The 20,407-nt window shown below is 43.6% G+C and overlaps 1 protein-coding gene across 2 annotated transcripts in view; it reads right to left on the bottom strand.

Annotated features, from left to right (window-relative positions):
• The window catches only part of Eip63E (cyclin dependent kinase Eip63E), an 85,949-nt gene that overhangs the window by 21,220 nt on the left and 44,322 nt on the right, over positions 1-20,407 (bottom strand). For both annotated transcript variants that reach the window (XM_068388723.1, XM_068388724.1), the window contains one exon: positions 3,523-3,697. In XM_068388723.1, the coding sequence (XP_068244824.1) occupies positions 3,523-3,697 (175 nt within the window). The remainder of the gene's footprint in view (positions 1-3,522; positions 3,698-20,407) is intronic.

The following is a 20,407-nucleotide window of genomic DNA, read 5'->3' on the forward strand; positions in this document are numbered from 1 at the left end:
ACTTTTATTCCCAAAATTTCAATGGAAATATTGTCGTGACCAAACATCAGACTGCACCAAAGTCTATGACAACATTGACATAAGCTTTAGAGTTCTCTTGCTTGATGGTACACTCGAGGACACTATTCTACCTTATACTCTCCTCTTTTTTTTTTGTTAAAGTTTTATAGTTTATATAGGAAATATTTAATTTAATCTTCTTATTGTTCTTAAAATATTTTATTTTTCCTTGTTTCCTTTCCTCACTGGGCTATTTTCCTTGTTGGAGCCCCTGGGCTTATAGTAGCCTGCTTTTCCAACTAGGGCTGTAGCTTAGCAAGTAATAATAATAATACAGTAATTAATTTGTGACGTGCACAGGTAGCTGGCTTTGGCGGCTTGCTGGTTGATGCTAACATGCAACCCGATAGTTGGATGTTTAGTAAAGTGAACATGTTTTCATATGCCAGCAGAAAAGATGTGGTGTTGGAGTCAGATCACTTGTGCTTGCAGTTTGGATTCTTTAGGCTGGTGATGGGTACATTTATAATTGTCTGGGCGAATGTTTCTTTCCTGACTTCAACTAAGTTAGAGCTTACAAGTTAAGCTAATTTACGTCTTTCATCACAATGCAGCCTTCTTTGGATTAGGTGGTATTCCTTGAACTGTTTGTGGGCCTTCCTGTTCCACTCGTGTGACATTTCAGAGAGCAAAAAGTACTGTCTTGCATACTCTGGACAAGCTGCCTATTTGGTACTGTTACTATCAACTGGCATTGGCAGTTGGTTCATCAAAGTGGCGAATCCTGGCGTGCCCTCATACTTTTGAGAGATTGCCCATATAAATAATGAGATGGGCCTTTCTCTCCCTTAGACAGAACCGATAACATCTTGAATGTCTGTAATTGAGACCCTTCAATACATGGAGCCTCAAGCTGAATGTCTATTATTGTAATCCCTATTGGCAGCAAATTGAGAATTTTTTAATGCGTAACTCATTATATCATCGCATTCACATTGGCCCCTAGTTATGCTTTTCTGCAAAAGCTGGTGTTGAAGTACCAGTTGACCCCATCAAGGCTTTGTTGAATGACAAGAAGGGCTCATTTCACGCCACTAGAGACAGGGATGATTGGGAGTTACTTGATGGCTACCATGAATTCGGTAACATGGTGGGAAGTCACATCTGGGTCTGCTTTTAGGAGAGCATCACCGAGGTTGTCCGCTGTGCACTGGAAGAGCTGAAGGGAGGCCAGTGTATCATCAATGCTAGATCTGTGGTTAAAATTGTCCCAGCAGCGTTCAAAAGTATTTCAGGTCTCTCCCACAGTCCCATATCAAAGTGTGACCATTCCAGATTCAAGCTCTTTGAGTGTGCTGTGGAGTTGGCATCAGTTTTGGCTGCCAGTTGATGTACACATACATAATTTTAATTGTTGAGGAGAACAACAACAGCTTCCAACAATTCACTGCTCTGATACCCAGAGCTTGGGACATAGCATTTAAAGACAATCATCTCTAATGTATCTGATCATAAAGACAGACCAGTTCCTCAGCTTGAAAAATTATCAGATATTATTTGTAAGTATATAAAAGTAAGTTTAGCAGCAGTAACAACTAATTTAAAATATCAACTTGAAAAGAAAAAATAGTAAAATAAAGAAACTAATCTGAATTATCTAATACACCCACTCAGAAAGGCTTGAATAACTTGAATAAGCAGGTTCTTATCAGTAGCCTACTGCTCTGAAAATGTAGTTACTGTATATTGTTTATATCATCTGCACATGTATCATGTCTGTGGAACATAGATGTCAATAGAGAAGTTAGACTCTAAGCTTTTCATCTGTCTACTATGACACCAACTACCTTGTAGCATGGTGGCAATGGCAGTAAAAGATGACTTTGACTTTTCTCTTTATTTGTTTGCAAAGCCTAAAGATATACAGTAGACGATTGCCACAGGGTCTTCATAAATTCTGTATTTCACTAAACAGACCTACTATGGCATACTAGCTTGCTGAAGATTTGACCAACCATACCTAACGAACCACATTGAGAAAAATATGAAACCCCCCCCCTCTCATTCTATGGGACAACTAGGTGCAGAACTGTTAGACGCGTAAGAACAGATAGGCAAACTACGAGCCGCTTTCTGGGCTTTCTAAGAAGCTGTAGAAGTTTCAGCACGCTGACCTTGGCGATGTCTCTCGGGGATGATGCTTTTAAGACTCTGGGTAGTTTCAGGTTTGCTATAGCTGAAGATACCCAAACTGTCCTGTAAATAACGACTAAATTTGATCAATTTGTGACCGGGGAGGTGTACAAAACTAATGAGCACTACTGTTTCAAAAGCAAAAAATAAGTACATGTAAATGGCAAACTATCCGACAATTATTTTCTGAGCTGAAGATTCTTGTGAGAAACTGTAACTTTGGTCAAACTTGTGAAAGCTCCCTCATACGAGTTTGATAATCTTGTTAAACTTGATGCTCAGTTCCAGACGTTTTGCTGTAACCAACCGGCTCCAAACCCCTGTGGCCCCAAAACTATATAATAGGCTCCCACGAAACATCCGAATGATTAAAGACATTAAGGCATTCAAGAGGAAACTGAAGACTTTCTTATTTCAACAGTCATACAACAGTGACAATTTAACAGTAAATGAACAATACGCGATATGAAACATTAAATACTCTGAACGAACAAGGTAAAACAAGAGTGGAGGTCCTGTAGAGAGTGGGGTTCCCCTACTATATGGGACCAGAAAAGCAGACGTCAAAGTAAAGTAAAGAAAGGTGCATGCCAGTGAGGCACACAAGGGAGTAGCGTGCGCTATCAGTACTGGCTCAGGAGATGAGGGGTTGTGTGGTGGAAACTCCATGTGCGTGGCCTAGAGTACTAGCACACTCAGGTTTGTGCACATGGTCATGACTGCATGCATATCAAGAGACATGTTTGTCAACACATGGATTCAAATGAGACGCTCTCTCCTCAACTAATGGCAATGCAAGCGGAAGGCGTGCTAACACTAGGTATGTCTCCTCCATCGGTCTCGTGAGGAGAGACAGAGACTGGTGTGACGAAAGTTGTCTTGATGGGGTGGAGCTCAAGATGGAGAGTTACTCCTCTTCCCTCTCAAAAGAAACAAGTCAAAGGTGTCGAGTGCCAGTGCAGAAACACTTCTACAATTTCCTTGAGGCAAGCGCCATCACCAACAACTTATAAGGGGTACCTTGCAATCCAAAAAGGAGGTCCAAATTACAAGTAGGTACAAGCAGGGCATGGTCAACATAAAGATCAGACAAAGGTTACTGCTGAGGGAGAGGCCCTCCCATTTCTTTAAGGGAAACGTTTAAGTCTCCCAGCCTCAAGATTTGTCCCAAAGTCAAAGAGCTACTACTCTTCTCTGTATGTGTGTATACAGTAGTCAATTATTCAGTGAAAAAGAAAATTAGAGGAAATAATATGATCAAATAAAAAAGCAGAATGAATAACCACCAGAGTGAAAGACAGTACAAAAAAAGACATAATATCCACTTACCACATATTCAAAAACGAATGTGAGTGTTTCTCTTGTGTGAATGATGTCGTGTAAAGTAACAATATTGGCGTGTTTGAGCTGCTTAAGAAGAGAAGCCTCCCGGATGGCGGTGAAGGGCGCACCTTCCTCCTCCTGAAGCCGAATCTCCTTCAGAGCAACTACTTGATTCGTTAAACTGTAAATCAGAAATTAATTAGACATGAAAATATCACCAAGAAGAATTATACTATATTTAATCTAATGAACTAATGGTAATTTTCCTTGACCTGCCTATCTGCTACACACATGAACATGCTTCGACATCGTTGTTCAATTGGTTCATTATTCATGATATTCACCAGCCACCCGTTGAGATACTACCGCTAGAGAGTTATGGGGTCTTTTGACTGGCCAGACAGTACTACATTGGATCCTCCTCTCTGGTTACGGTTCATTTTCCCTTTGCCTACATACACACTGAATAGTCTGGCATATTCTTTACATATTCTCCTCTATCCTCATACACCTGACAACACAGATTACCAAACAATTCTTCATCACCCAAGGGGTTACTGCACTGTACTTGTTCAGTGCCACTTTCCTCTTGGTAAGGGTAGAAGAGACTCTTTAGCTATGGTAAGCAGCTCTTCTAGGAGAAGGACACTCCAAAATCAAACCACTGTTCTTTAGTCTTGGGTAGTGCCATAGCCTCTGTACCATGGCCTTTCACTGTCTTGGGTTAGAGTTCTCTTGCTTGAGGGTACACTCGAGCACACTCTCCTATCTTATTTCTCTTCCTCTTGTTTTGTTAAAGTTTTTATAGTTTATATAGGAGATATTTATTGTTGTTACTCTTCTTAGAATATTTTATTTTCCTTTTTTCCTTTCCGCACTGAGCTATTTTCCCTGTTGGAGCCCCTGGGCTTATAGCATACTGCTTTTCCAACTAGGGTTGTAGCTTAGTAAGTAATAATAATAATAATAATAATACACAAGATTTTTCATAATTCTGATTATCCTTTACATTCAGATCTTCCCAGCCCAGACAGTTCCATCCTGTTCGTAATACTAGACATGCAATTAATTCTCATAGTCAGGCCTTCTCCATCATGAGACTCAATACTACACAATATTCAAGAAGTTTTATTCCCGCTGTGGCCAAGTAGTTGAATTGGTACAATTTCAAAAGTTCAAACTTGCCGCAAATGTTTTTATGTTGAACAGGCTGACATGCGCCTTGTTATACTTGATAAATGAAATATCTGTTTTAATGTTGTAAATGTTTAGAAAATATTTTATTTTAATTGTTCATTACTTCTTATATCATTTTTTGGGCTCAGGCCATGTCGTCGTGATGGAAGTTCCTTCAAAGGTAGCTTCCTAGGTATATTTGACTACAGTGATATATCCCAGAGAATTTACCAAAGGTATCCAGAATTCTAACTCCTGTAGTGAATATCCCTTAAAATTTTTCGAAGGGATATCGTGTAATATCAGAGGACGTATTCTTGACACGTCTCATGGCTATCTACACCCCCAATAGAGCTTTCACTACGAGGGGAAAGAGAGGCAAGAATAGGGTGAGTCGTTCCAGAGACATCGCTCTCGACGAGTCACTACTGCTCTGCAAATAGTGTGCCTGTCCGCCACCCGAGGTGCCACCGTCATTCTTTCGCTTGTAGCTTCGATAGACCGGTCATTTCCCAGTTCTCTCGCACTATTTTGGAGTTTTTTGGAGTCTATGATGTCTTCCCCAGCCTCATCAGCCTCTGGAAAGTTAAGTAATATCTTTATCTTGTGTAAATGTAAGCTCTTGCCAGTTTTGCTTTTCGATTGAGATCGTAATTAACGTAACAAGAGCTGTTGCCAGCCGGATGGAGTCAGTGATGCGGTCGTTCTTCTGTTCGTTTAGTTAGCCAGAACGACCTTTTTCCCGGCATTTATACGCTTTAATAACTTTAGCTATTTAGATTTTTAGCTAGGGATTCTTATATCATGTCTTTGTTGTCGTGAATTTGGCTATTCTGACGAGCCTCACAAGTGCTAGGCTCCCTAGCCTAGGCACCCTCACACTTCCTGCATGATATAACCATCCTGGTAAAGTTGTATTGAAGCACAGGCAAATTTTTTACACTTGTTTGATATTACTTAATTATGCTTTCCTCTTCCAAGATAGTATACAGAGAGTTTCAGGGATCGATTCTCAATGCTCCTAGGCTACTAGCCTAGGGGCTTTAGTATACTTTCATACATGTCCCCATTGCTCTTGTATTGCCTTTTAAGGGGAGACTGACCCCTCCTATACCTTTTAAGTCAATACCAATCTCCTAGGAGATTTAAGAGCAATCCCCTTCCCTCTGATTAGCCTAGACTATTCTCAGTTTTCTTTGCTGGAACAGAGTTCTGGCAAAGTTTTACTGAAACGTTCCGTTTTCTTTCTCCTAACCACTGAGTCGGTTTTGAGTTTAGGACGGGACATCAGAGTATTAGTCTGTGTTAGGCATCTCCCTGTCCTGGTGAAATGACTTCCCAGGTCAGGTTAAGCTGCCCTTTCAGGAGGCTAGACCTCCCTAGGCCATACTTGGGAGTTTTGTATGACAATTCTCCCTTCCCTGGCCTAGCAGACAGTCCTGTGCCAGTAGTCCCTAGACCGAAGAAAGGATTTCTTCATTGCCTAGGGTCTCTGGTACGAGATTCTGCTCTCCTGCGAGTCGGGGTCCTACGGACACCTTCTCCCTTGACTAACCCAACCTGGAGAAATGACTTCCCCTATCTGAGGTTACTTTACGAGAACAGAATCCTCTAAGTTGGGTAGTGCCTTCGGACATTACCTTAACTATAGGACACCTACCCCTCCCCGCTATCCCTTTCGTGTTGAATGATCCAACACCCTCCTGGCCATCGTTCTACATTGACTCTAGGGTTCTTGTACGACTGGCCTGAGGCTCCCCAACGGACGCCGGCTAGGCTGGCTGCCGGCGGGTGTCCTCATATTCTTTAGTGTTCATCGGTTCTCCCTTGGACTGCCTTCCATTATCCCTCATGACTGGGATATGGTTGGGTGGAAGCCCGAATTTAATTCCCCCTTCCACTTGAACCCTCATTCTGGATGCAGGCCGGCAAGGCTGAACCCTTGCCTTCCTCCATCCTTTCTTTCTCTTGTACTTTCATACTGGGCCAATGATATTGGACATTCGGGTACTGACTGCCGGCCGCTGAGTAGCCGGCCGGCAGCCGGCCACCCAATCCTGGTCCTCTGCCGCCAACTGCCTTGGTTCCCCTTGATGGAAGGATCTTCGGCTGCCGGCCGGCAGAACCGCCGCCGGCAGTCGGCAGATTCTACTGCCGGCCGGCGGATACTGCTGCCAGCCGGCGGATACTGCTGCCGGCCAGCAGTGCCACCGCCGCCGGCAGCAGGCAGAGCTGTTGCCGGCTGGCAGAGCCGTTGCCGGCGGCCTATCACACAATGCTATGAAGACAATACTTGCCTTCAATAGCCCAGTATAGGCCGGCATGTGCCGGAAAGCCTGACAAGTCTGACAACTTGTTGCCAAACAGTCAGTGCTGAAGCCCAAGTTTTTTCCAACCTACAAGGTGCTTCATGGGCAGCCTATTGTGAGACCATCACATATAAGAGAGCGATTCTCTCTTCCTTTAATGGATACAATCCATTATTGTCCCTAATCCCCATTATTGAAACTGGAAGATTGTGTTAAGATACACTAATATCATAGGATATCATCTTCCCCTAAAGATTCTTAAAAATTCTGTTTTCAATATTGGAGGTCATAGCAATTGGCTGGACAGGAAACACATGTAGGGGTCTTTCCTACTTATAGCTTACCCTATCCAAGCTAATATAACATATTATGTATGATGAAATTTGAGAATTTCACCGGATACTAATAGACTTTTCCTTTCTTTACAGGAGGAGCATCCCGAGTGCGGGAATAGTTTTTGCCGGGTCCGCAGTAAGAACTTCTGTGGCCACGACATGTGCAGGGCCCATGCTCGCTGCGCTGTCACCAAGGGGGCTCTCAAATATTGGGACCTGCAGGTATGTACCGTTTGTACTAACCTGGTAACTGAGGCTTTTGATGACCAAAAGTCGACTGAGTCAAGGGACGCAGCAAGGGAGAAGCAGCGTAAATGGGTTAGGGGTTTTCAGAAGAATACCTCCGGCCCATACCTTCCTAATGTAAGGATGAGGGCATGTCTCTTCCCTGGGGCATCTTCGGATGCGGTCATTCCCCAGGCTCAACCTGAGATTCCCCTTGTTCAGATTCCGGTAGAATCTGAAGTTTCGGATGCCTTGGAGAACATCCAACTTGAGGACAACATGTCTGTTGTCTCAGAGGAGACAGAGAACAATCTCCTAGTGGAGGAGCTGGATCAGGCGGATGATGTTCCACCCGAACCACTACCGGAGAAAGCCGATACGATTTCGGTGTCATCGGCCATAGGAAATGAGCCGGTGCCTTCTACTTCCTCCACTGCGCCCCAACTGGATTTGATTACGAGTACTTTGCACTCGTTGCTGTCCATGGTGCAAGACATGCAACAGAAATCGACCGAGAAAGAGGCCTCTTTTCAGACCGAAATCCATCAACTGGTTGCGGCACGTTTAGCTCCGAAGAAGCTGAACGTTAAGGATCGTCCTTGAACTCTCTAAGGCTCAGGCCTTATTGACCACCACCTTAAAGGAGAGGGCCTTCACTAGCTCTAAGGTGCTGGCTCTCAGCAAGAAGCACCCGTCCTTCATTGCTAATCCTCAACGTGCCTTCCCCTTTATGGATAAAGGGCTAAGGCAGTCTTAAAGGCAATCGAGGCAGGGAAACCGTGCCCTACACTCAAAGAGTGTAGACCTTTCTCCCTAGCCTTTCCATCAGATGATGCGGACTGGAAGGATGTCCACTACACCTTCACAGTCGGGAAGCTGGAGGCAGATATTGCCGGACGACACGGCGAAGACCTCCCCAAGCTGTCGGATTTTCTCCTGCGTAGAGAGCAGGAGACAAAAGAACACTTACCCGCTTCCTTGTCTCTACAGACTGGCATGGAGACAATGGAAAGCATCCCAGATAAACCAGACATGTACATGGCCTTCGCCAAAGCCCATCTGGCGACGGTGACTAAAGACCTGTACAACTTTATTAAAGCCAGAAGGGCTTGTAGAGAGTTCGTGTTCGCCTCGGCTGCGGTGAGGCACGAACCCAGGAAGCTGATAGCTTCCAACATCTGGGGAAAAGACCTCTTCCCAAGTGAAGTGGTTAAAGAGGTCGTGGACAAAGCCGCCACTGAAAACAGGAACCTCCTTTCCAAGTGGGGCTTGTCCACCAAGAGGAAATCTTCAGCTGACGAGGGTCCCCAGCCGAAGAATAAATCAAAGCGACCTAGAGTGCCCTCTCGGCCTAAGCAGCAACAGCAGCTTCCCATGGCCACGGTGCCCCAGACGGTGGCACAACCACCCACCACCTTTCAACTGGTGCCCCAAACTCTGGCGACTTAGTCACCAGTGTTCACCCCAGTGTTTGAAAGTCAGTCTACGACCTTTCGACCGAAGTCTCGAGGATCCTTTCGAGGCTCCTCCAGACGCCCCTCCAGAGGTAGGGGCAACAGGGGTGGACGTGGCCAAGGAGGTAAATCCTCCTCCCAGCACTCAAAGTGAGATGCTACCGGTAGGAGGGAGACTCTTCTACTTCCGGGATCGTTGGACCTTCGATCCCTGGGCTCACAGCCTAATCAAGAACGGACTAGGGTGGAGTTGGAGCTCAACTCCACCAACCTTCCCTCAATTCTTCCAACACTCAACCCCCATATTGGAAGAATATGTTCAGGAACTCTTGAACAACAGAGTTATACGGAAGGCGAAGTCCGTCAGATTCCAAGGAAGGCTATTTTGTGTTCCGAAGGACGACTCGGAAAAGCTCAGAGTAATTCTGGACTTGTCACCACTCAACAAGTTCATAGTGAACTGCAAGTTCAAAATGCTGACGCTTCAACACATCAGGACCCTGTTGCCCAAACGGGCATACACAGTCTCCATAGACATGACGGATGCGTACTGGCACGTTCCGATCAGCCGTCAAGTTTCCCCCTACCTGGGATTCAAACTACAAAGAAGACAGTACGTCTTCAGAGCCATGCCATTTGGACTAAACATAGCTCCAAGGGTATTCACCAAGCTTGAGAATACAGTCATTCATCAACTACGCCTAAAAGGAATCCAGGTGGTAGCCTACCTGGACGACTGGCTGGTGTGGGCAGCATCCGAAGAAGAATGCAGGCAAGCCTCCATGGAAGTGATCCAGTTCCTGGAACACTTAGGATTCAAGATCAATCGGGAAAAATCCCGACTATCTCCAGCTCAGAAGTTTCAGTGGTTGGGCGTCCACTGGAACTTGCAGTCGCACTGCCTTTCCATTCCATCACAGAAACGGAATGAGATAGCGGGATCTGTCAGAAGCCTTCTTCGATCCACAAGTATATCAAGAAGGCAACAGGAGAGAATGTTGGGGTCTCTCCAGTTTGCCTCGGTGACAGATCCAGTATTGAGAGCACAATTAAAAGATGCATCAGGAGTCTGGAGAAAATACGCATCAAACGCTCGAAGAGATCTAAAAAGACCGACACCAAATCGTCTGCGATCCCTACTCAAACCATGGTCGGAGGCCAAGAACCTAAAGAACAAGGTTCCCTTACAACCACCTCCACCGTCAGTCACCGTTCACACGGATGCCTCAAAAGAAGGGTGGGGAGGTCACTCTCAGCATCGGAAAGTCCAAGGAACCTGGTTTCCCCTCTTCAAAACCTTCCACATAAACTTCCTGGAAGCCATGGCAGTTTTTCTTTCCCTAAAGAAACTGAAACTCCGCTGCTCAATCCACATCCGTCTGGTTCTAGACAGCGAAGTCATTATGAGATGCCTAAATCGACAGGGCTCGAGATCACCTCACATAAATCAAGTGATACTAGCCATCCTCCGCTTAGCGGAGAAGAAGTGATGGCACTTGTCAGCAGTCCACCTTTAAGGGTTCCGCAATGTGACAGCGGATGCTCTATCCAGAACTAAACCGATAGAGTCAGAATGGTCCCTAGACGCAAGATCATTCTCCTTCATCTTACGCAAAGTCCCGGGACTGCAGATAGACCTCTTCGCAACGAGCGACAATAAGAAGCTACCCCGGTATGTAGCCCCGTACGAGGATCCTCTAGCGGAAGCGATGGATGCAATGTCCCTAGATTGGAACAGATGGTCCAAGATCTACCTATTCCCTCCAACCAACCTTCGGCTGAAAGTCCTCGACAAGCTGAGATCCTTTCAGGGGACGGCAGCAATAGTGGCCCACAAGTGGCCCAACAGCTTTTGGTTCCCCCTGGTAACGGAACTACACCTGAAACTGATCCCGTTGCCGGACCCAGTTCTGACTCAGCAAGCGCAGAAATTGACTGTCTCAGCTTCATCAGTGAAAACCCAGAACCTTCATCTCATGATTTTCTCGTCTTAGCGGTCAAGAAACGGTTTGGGATTTCTATGGACAGTATCAACTTCCTAGAAGAGTACAAGTCAAAGTCAACAAGAAGACAGTATGAGTCTTCCTGGAAAAAATGGGTGGCCTACGTCAAGGCGAAGAAACCTAAGGAGATTTCTACGGACTTCTGTTTGGCCTTCTTCATCCATCTTCATGAACAAGGTTTAGCAGCCAATACGATTACTACATGTAAATCCGCCCTGGCCACACCAATACTTTATGCCTTCCAGGTAGACTTTTCCAACGAAATCTTTAACAAGATCCCTAAAGCCTGCGCAAAACTTCGGCCCGCAGCTCCTCCTAAGGCCATTTCATGGTCTTTGGACAAAGTTCTTCATTTAGCATCAACCCTGAATAATGAGGATTGCTCGCTGAAAGACTTGACTCAGAAGGTGATATTCCTGTTTGCACTAGCCTCGGAAGCCAGAGTTAGCGAAATAGTGGCCCTCTCGCGGGACGATGGCCACATTTAGTTCACAGACAATGGAGATCTGAACCTCTTTCCGGACCCGACGCTTCTCGCCAAGAACGAGCTACCCACTAAACGGTGGGGTCCCTGGAAAATCTGCCCTCTGAAGGAAGAAGCATCCCTCTGCCCAGTGGAATGCTAAAGGTCTATCTTCGTAGAACTTCAGACTTTAAGGGAGGTCAGCTTTTCAGGGGAGAGACTTCTGGTTCAACGTTATCCTTGAAACAGATTAGGGCGAAAATCACCTACTTCATTCGCAGAGCGGATCCAGACAGTACACCCGCAGGTCATGATCCGAGGAAGGTTGCCTCGTCTCTGAATTTCTTCCAAACAATGTCGTTTGAAAGTCTTCGTGATTATACTGGACGGAAGTCCTCGAGGGTCTTCTTCAAGCACTACGCGAAGCAATTACAAGAAATTAAGTTTCATGTGGTGGCGGCGGGCAGTGTGATAAAACCCGCTGCTTGATTACTGCGAAGAACAGTGCACTATTAGGGACTTATAATGAAGGGTGTACACGATAGATTCGTAAGACATATCGTGTTGAGTTTTGTGTTTAAGTGATAACACTGTAGACTGTTCTCCCTACACAGGTGACATTAAGCATAATAAACTGACACAAGTGCCAGGCATTCTTATATGCACAGTGTTATAGTAACAACAGATTATAGAACGAAACTGCATGTTTCCCTTGAGTGGCTTATGTTTTCCTTTTCAGGCAAACCCCTTTTTTATCCTGTTATTACTGTTTGTGCTCGTATGTAGAATTATTCAACATACATTGTAATTGTTTACAACCATGATTTCTAACTTTGTAATAAACAATAGAACGAATATTTGCGTCTCCTTCGCCCCAAATATTTATTCAAATAGTCATTTAAACAATTATTTAAATGCATAAGTCAGAGCCTCCTTGACTCTTTTGATAATTAAGTCAATACTAGAACTAAGATTCAAGGTGTTACAGGCAAACAGGTAAGACCTTGTTATACTAGACTGTTCATTTTACTTTTTAAAGTGTTCCTACACATATATAAACCTGTCCGTCTCTTCACAGACCCGGGAGCTACAGTAATCTGCCCAAGCCATTTCCATCCTAGTACAGACCATGCTTTACGTATATGTTGACACTAATATACAAACTGTATGCTAGATTGTTCCCTGAACTCACAATCCTCGGGTTTTTTCCTCGAGTATACCCAGACTCTTCCCTGTAGGGGGCAGGAAGCACTGACATATTTTATGATCAGCTGATTGATGTATAACGGTAACATCAAGTGTCTCTAGGTCTAAAGACCGAAGAGGAAAGATTTAGCTCGAGATGAACGGCACTTTTGGAAATCCACAGATACATTAATGCTCTGGTACACTTCCATCAATACGACATGGCCTGAGCCCAAAAAACGGATTTTGAGCGTAGCGAAAAATCTATTTTTGGGTGAGGTAGCCATGTTGTCCTGATGGACCCACCCTCTTTAGGGGCAAAAGGAAAATGAATCCCTCCCTATATTACTGTATCTGCATCACCTACAAAGCTACACAGAATGATGGTGGCGGACAGGCGCACTATTTGCAGAGTACCATTGGTGGATAAATGGTCATCTTGTAATTCTACAAGTAGAAGGGATACCATTATTTTAACTAGGCTGCGTATTGGCCATACACATGCAACGCACAATTATTTAATGAAGAGTGGGGAAGGGAGACAGGCCCCTCTTTGTAATACCTGTCAAGTGACAATGGATGTTAAACATATTTTAGTCGATTGTCCTGTTTTTAATCTTCAGAGGAGGACACATTTACTCCAGGACAAACCTTTAAGAGATATACTGGGGGAAAACTGTAATACCCTGAACTTGAGAAAATTTATACAAAGTATTGGGTTATATTACGAGCTATAATTGATTTTATTAATTTATTTATTTATTTTACCCTTTTAATCCCTATTTATTTCACATCTAGATTTTATTGTATGAAAATGTTACGATTTGTATTAAAGGTTAAAATGATACTAAATGGTGTGAGTGTATACAGATATGATGGAATGATTTTCGTTATATAGCGCTGAATGGCCTTTGATGCCCCAGTGCTTGGCTTAATGCCTAAATCCTATATTCAATTCAATTCACTATGTGCAGAGCAGTAGTGACTCGTCGAGAGCGATGTCTCTGGAACGACTCACCCTATTCTTGCCTCTCTTTCCCCTCGTAGTGAAAGCTCTATTGGGGGTGTAGATAGCCATGAGACGTGTCAAGAATACGTCCTCTGATATTACACGATATCCCTTCGTAAAATTTTAAGGGATATTCGCTCTAGGAGTTAGAATTCTGGATACCTTTGGTAAATTCTCTGGGATATATCACTGTAGTCAAATATACCTAGGAAGCTACCTTTGAAGGAACTTCCATCAGGACGACATGGCTACCTCACCCAAAAATAGATTTTTCGCTACGCTCAAAATCCGTTTATTTCCTTATTTCTGTTCCTCACCGAGCTATTTTTCCCTGGAGAAGCCCTTGGGCTTATAACATCTTGCTTTTCCAACTAGTTATAGCTTAGCTAGTAATAATAACAACTAGCGGAACCCGTGTAAATTACACAAAATGATATTTTCAATACTAATTATCTTGTTCCTAACCTATACATGTTTGAATAAAATGTCCAGTGATTAATTTTATAATCTAGGTTATAGAAATAGATAGAACTCAATTTCTTGTCTAATATTTAAAAAAAGAGTCAGGTGCTAAAGACAAAATTGGGAAAACTATATATGGTGTGCTTTGGTTAAGTAATCAAAGTCTTATGTGATTTTGTAAGAGTATACCATGAAATTATTTCCGTTTTCTTTAAAGCATGAATTTATAAGAGTATACCATGAAACTATTTCCGTTTTCTTTAAAGCGTGACACAAAATAAATAACACACACGCTATCATATTTATATATAGATAAGCATTACATTATCATTAGCAAAGTTGCAACCCTACTTGAAAAAGCATAATGCTACAAGGCCAAGGGCTCTAGTAGGGAAAGCATCCCAGATTGGATAAATACAAAAGAAAAAATATACATGAGGCAGAAGTTGCATCTTGTATGGGGACGGCTTCAGGCCAGCGAGTGGAACGATCGATGACATAGAAAAGTAATGGTGTCCTTATGACACTATATTAGAGAAATGAATGTTGTATTTGCATGTAGTTGAAACTTCATTAATTAAAATGATTCAGTAACATGACTAGAAAGGAAGATAAAGATTTGAATGATTTACATATCCTTGTCATTTGTAAAATAAAATCTTTAATATCATCCAAAAAATCATAAAATAATGTACCTTTCATAGATGTATTATAGTGAGAAACATCTTTGTTTTAAAAAATTTTAATATGACTAGTTTATCTGACATTATTAAAATTGTGCCCATTATATTCTTAGAAAAGGGCTTTTGATAAAAGGAAAATCTGTACATGATATCTTTTGGGATATTCGCTCCGGGGGCAGTAATCCTGTGATTCCTCTATTGGTAAAATTCTCAGGTATATCCCTCGCAGAAATATCCTAAGTAGAAAGCTGTCTAGAAGAACTTCCATCAGGAAGATATGGATCGAGCCTCAAAAATCTTGTATAACATGGTTAATCAAGTGTATGCTAACATTTCAAGAGATTGTGTTGTATATTCAGAAATTGTGTAATCTTCAAGACTTCAGCCTTACAAAGTAGTCTTTTTGGGCTCAAGCCATGGCGTCCTGATGGAAGGTTCCTTTTTGGTAGCTTCCTTGGGTATATCACTACTAAATATTCCCAGAGAATTTAACTACAGGTTATCACAGAATTCTAACTTCTGGAGCGAGTATCCTAAAGGTTTCCCTTTTAAGACATCGTATATCAACAGGGGACGCATGTGTTAACGCGCCACATAGCTATCTACACCCCAAACAGAGTTAACACTTCGGTGTGTAGGGGCGGAGAATAGCTGGGAGCCGTTCCACAGCTAATCTCGTTCGTGGCTACTTTTGGTACTTGAGACGTAAACAAACGGCCGCCAATGCTAAATGACGTCACGTCCGTCGTCATCCTTCTTCTAGTAGCTTGCCTTGCTAAGACGGATTTTCCCTTACGCTTTTTCATCAACCTGCATCTTCGTCATGTCGTTACCTTCGGCCTCGCCTTCTTCTGGAAAGTTGAGTACAAGGTTCCAGTATTGTTTAAATAAGCTCTGACCGTAAAGTAAATTATACTTTTCGAGATATTTGATGTTTTGTGGCAGAGCTGTGCCTCGACCGGACCGGCCATTTTATGGCGTCGCTGTTGTTTTGCATGCCTTATTTAGTTAGCCTCAACAGCGTTTTTCCGGCCTCTTTAACTAATCGATACTATTAGTTATTTAGTCTTCATAGCTAGGAACTTTTATATCGTGTTTTGACGCTTTTTTACCGGTCATCGACTGACCCCATACCACTTGGCTACTATAGCCCCTAGGCCGGAGCGCCTATATCAGTGTTCATGCATGATATTTATCAGTGATCCTAGGCTTATTTATGAAGATAGTGGCATTATTTTACAATACTATTGACTGTGATGCAAGTGTTTTCGCCTTCAGGGACCATTTAGGGGACAGGTTAGATAGTGTGTCTTTCTAACCTAACCTACATGTAGGACCCCTATATGCTTCCTTCATCCCCTGCCTTAGGGCATCCCCTCTGTGTGGCCTTGCTCCCCTTACCACATAAGGGGATCAAGCTCATATCAGAGTATTATATCGCTTCTCTGTCCTCCCTAAGGGAATGATTCCCCCTTAGGGTTGCGTCCGAGAATGAGGAACGGCTAGTCCTTCCTCTATTGCTGGGGCTAGGTCTCCGACCTTTCCTGCAATAGCGATATGTCTTCCATCCTTCCTAGTTCAGGGCGTAACATCCCTGCTCTAGGTTAGGTTTTGGAGGGGTTAGTTCTGTACATTGCTGAAACGATACCCATGCACCGTTTTCAGACAGGCTGCCTTACCTTAGGCTAGGGAGTGTCCTCCCTTCCTTGGTGGCCACTCTGGTACAGAACCTCCCCCACAGAAGACCCTTCTCTTCTCCCCTCCCCACCTGTCTCTTGTATGGCCTAGCCTATACTTAGGTTAGCCTATAACCCATCTGTCCCCTGTCCTACAACTCCTCCTTAGGGTGGAGTGATAGGGCTACCTTGAGCTCCTGTGTGCAGTCCGCTCTGGTACATATACCCTTCATAGTGTCCTATGGGGTTAGCCACTGGATGCGTTCTGTCTACAGGGGTTCTCCCCCCTCTTGGGTGTTCCCTGCCCTCCCTTGGGCTCCCTTAGCTCCCGGTCCTCTGCAGCCCCTGCTTCTGGGTGATAGGGCTAGCCTCTATCATGGGTACACCCACTCAGGTGGGATGTCTTGGGGTCTGTGGCCGGACCCCTACATCCCTCCTTCTGTCTCTTTCTCTATCCTGGTGCCGGTCCCTTGCCGCCTCTACTGTCGGTGATACCCACCTCCTACCTTGGTGACTTTCCCCTTGCCCTCAGCGCCGCCAGTCCCCCGTGTGCCGGGGGATTGCCGCCTGCCGCTGGCACCTAGGCGATGGCCTTCCCTCTCCCTCATAGCCTCAGTCGTCCGTCCACCGGCCAGCCCCCGGAGTGCCGGCATCCACTGCCGGAACTCCGGTTCTGCTATAACCATCCTTGTCCCTGTCACCAAGCCGGCTACCTCCGGCTGCCGGAGCCGCCGCTCCCTGCCGGCGTGCCGCCGCTGTGTCGGCGGCCGCCACCCTGGTATTACTCTTGACTTCTATATCATCTTCCTTAATGCCAGAAACTCTGCTGGAGCGGCCTCCGGCGTGCCAGCGGTCTGCCGGAGCCTCCCAGAGGCGTCAAGACGACTTGCACCCCCTTCTACTAGCTATCATCTGATGTTGATAGCCCTACACTGCAACCAGATGACTTGTTTACGTAAATGGATTGGTATTTTCTTACCGTTCTGTTAGTAACCATGCTGTCTTCTTGCATATCACAGATTTCCAGCATACTGTGTGTATCTTAGCACGGCTGGTTGCCGGAAACCGTTACCCTATGGGATCTTCTAGTTCCCAATTCTAGAATCTGAATGGCCTCAGTCCTAGCCTTATATCCTTGACAATTTCCAATAGAATTCCCACTGCCCTACGGGCATTCCATGTTGAATTCTATCCTGTGCCTTCGGTCACAACGGATTGTCTATGGATGAAAGTCACGGTAACCAGCCGGGCGAGATGCACGGAGTATGTACCTATCTCCCTCTCTCAGCCCATCCTCTGTGCATCACACCTATTGCCAAGTTAAAATTAATAATTAATATTTAACTTTAGTTTAAGAGTCATTCTTATGACCCCCCCCCCATACTCATGTTCTCTTTCTTTTACAGGAGGAGCAGATGAAGTGTGACCACGGCTTCTGTGCAGTGAAGCGCCCGCACTTATTATTATTATTATTATTACTATCCAAGCTACAACCCTAGTTGGAAAAGCAAGATGCTATAAGCCCAGGGGCTCCAACAGGGAAAAATAGCCCAGTGAGGAAAGGAAATAAGGAAATAAATAAATGAAGAGAACAAATTAACAATAAATCATTCTAAAATAAGAAACAACGTCAAAACAGACATGTCATATAATAAACTATCAACATCAAAAACAAATATGTCATAAATAAACTATAAAAAACTATGTCCGCCTGGTCAACAAAAAAGCATTTGCTCCAACTTTGAACTTTTGAAGTTCTACTGATTCAACCACCCGATTAGGAAGATCATTCCACAACTTGGTCACAGCTGGAATAAAACTTCTAGAGTACTGCGTAGTATTGAGCCTCGTGATGGAGAAGGCCTGGCTATTAGAATTAACTGCCTGCCTAGTATTACGAACAGGATAGAATTGTCCAGGGAGATCTGAATGTAAAGGATGGTCAGAGTTGTGAAAAATCTTATGCAACATACATAATGAACTAATTGAACGACGGTGCCAGAGATTAATATCTAGATCAGGAATAAGAAATTTAATAGACCGTAAGTTTCTGTCCAACAAATTAAGATGAGAATCAGCAGCTGAAGACCAGACAGGAGAACAATACTCAAAACAAGGTAGAATGAAAGAATTAAAACACTTCTTCAGAATAGATTGATCACCGAAAATCTTGAAAGACTTTCTCAATAAGCCTATTTTTTGTGAAATTGAAGAAGACACAGACCTTATATGTTTCTCAAAAGTAAATTTACTGTCGAGAATCACACCTAAAATTTTTAAAGAGTCATACATATTTAAAGAAACATTATCAATACTGAGATCCGGATGTTGAGGAACCACCGTCCTTGACCTACTTACAATCATACTTTGAGTTTTGTTAGGATTCAACTTCATACCCCATAATTTGCACCATGCACTAATTCTAGCTAAATCTCTATTAAGGGATTCACCAACCCTAGATCTACATTCAGGGGATGGAATTGATGCAAAGAGAGTAGCATCATCTGCATATGCAACAAGCTTGTTTTCTAGGCCAAACCACATGTCATGTGTATATAGTATGAAAAGTAATGGGCCAAGAACACTACCCTGTGGAACACCGGATATCACATTCCTATAATCACTATGGTGCCCATCAACAACAACTCTTTGAGATCTATTACTTAAAAAATCAATAATAATGCTAAGAAACGACCCACCCACTCCCAACTGTTTCAGTTTGAAAACAAGGGCCTCATGATTAACACGGTCAAAGGCAGCACTAAAATCAAGGCCAATCATACGAACTTCCCGACCACAATCAAGGGATTTCTGTACAGCATTGGAGATTGTAAGAAGGGCATCACATGCTCCAAGGCCTTTACGAAAACCAAATTGCAAACTAGGGAAGAGATGATTACCTTCAGCAAACCTATTAAGACGTTTTGCCAGAAGACGTTCAAAAACTTTAGATAAAATGGGAGTTATGGAAATTGGGCGGTAATCAGTGGGACTTGAGCTACCGCAAACACATTTACATAGAGGAGTAACATTACCAATTCTCCAACTAGTGCTAAAAGCTCCTCTTCTTGCTAACTTACGCAAAATAACAGATAACTTTGGAGCTAAGAAATCTGCTGTCTTTATAAAAAACAAAGGAAAAATACCATTTGGGTCTACACCTCCATAAGCATCAAGGTCCATCAACAGAGCTTTAATCTCACGAGATCGAAAAGCTAAACTAGTTAGTTTAGCCTCAGGAAAACAGGAATGAGGAAGTTCAAGTTTTTCATTACTCTGTTTACTGTCAAAAACATCAGCCAAAAGGGTTGCCTTTTCCTTTGGACAGTGAGTGACTGAGCCATCTGGTTTAAGTAAAGGAGGAACTGTTGCATCTACACCAAAGAGTGCAGATTTAAGGGTAGACCACCATTTATGTTCCTGAGTTGTACCAGAAAGGGTTTCTTTTATGGTTAAATTGTACTCCTTTTCAGTTGAGGCATAAACTCTCTGAGCAAAAGCTCGAAGCTGAGTATAGTTGTTCCAGGTCAAATCTGATCTGTTACCCTTCCAAAGTTGATAGGCCTCCTGCTTCTCCAAAAAAGCACGTCTACAATCATCATTGAACCACGGTTTGTCCTTCACTCGGTACCTTAGCACACGAGAAGGGATACGCCTATCAATTATGTTGACTAGATTCTCATTCAAAGGGACAACAGGATCTACACTATTATATAATTGTGACCAATTCAAGAACAAAAGATCATGTAAAATCTCATTCCAGTCTGCTTGGGATTTCATATAAATTTTACAAGAATATGATATATCAGGGACAGGCTGCTCAGTCTTCACTAATAATGAAATCAAGGCATGATCAGATGTCCCGACTGGAGAACCAACCTTACCAGTTATAACGCCAGGGGAGTCAGTGT

Source organism: Palaemon carinicauda, chromosome 15 (assembly GCF_036898095.1).
Source record: "Palaemon carinicauda isolate YSFRI2023 chromosome 15, ASM3689809v2, whole genome shotgun sequence".
Taxonomy (NCBI): Eukaryota; Metazoa; Arthropoda; class Malacostraca; order Decapoda; family Palaemonidae; genus Palaemon; species Palaemon carinicauda.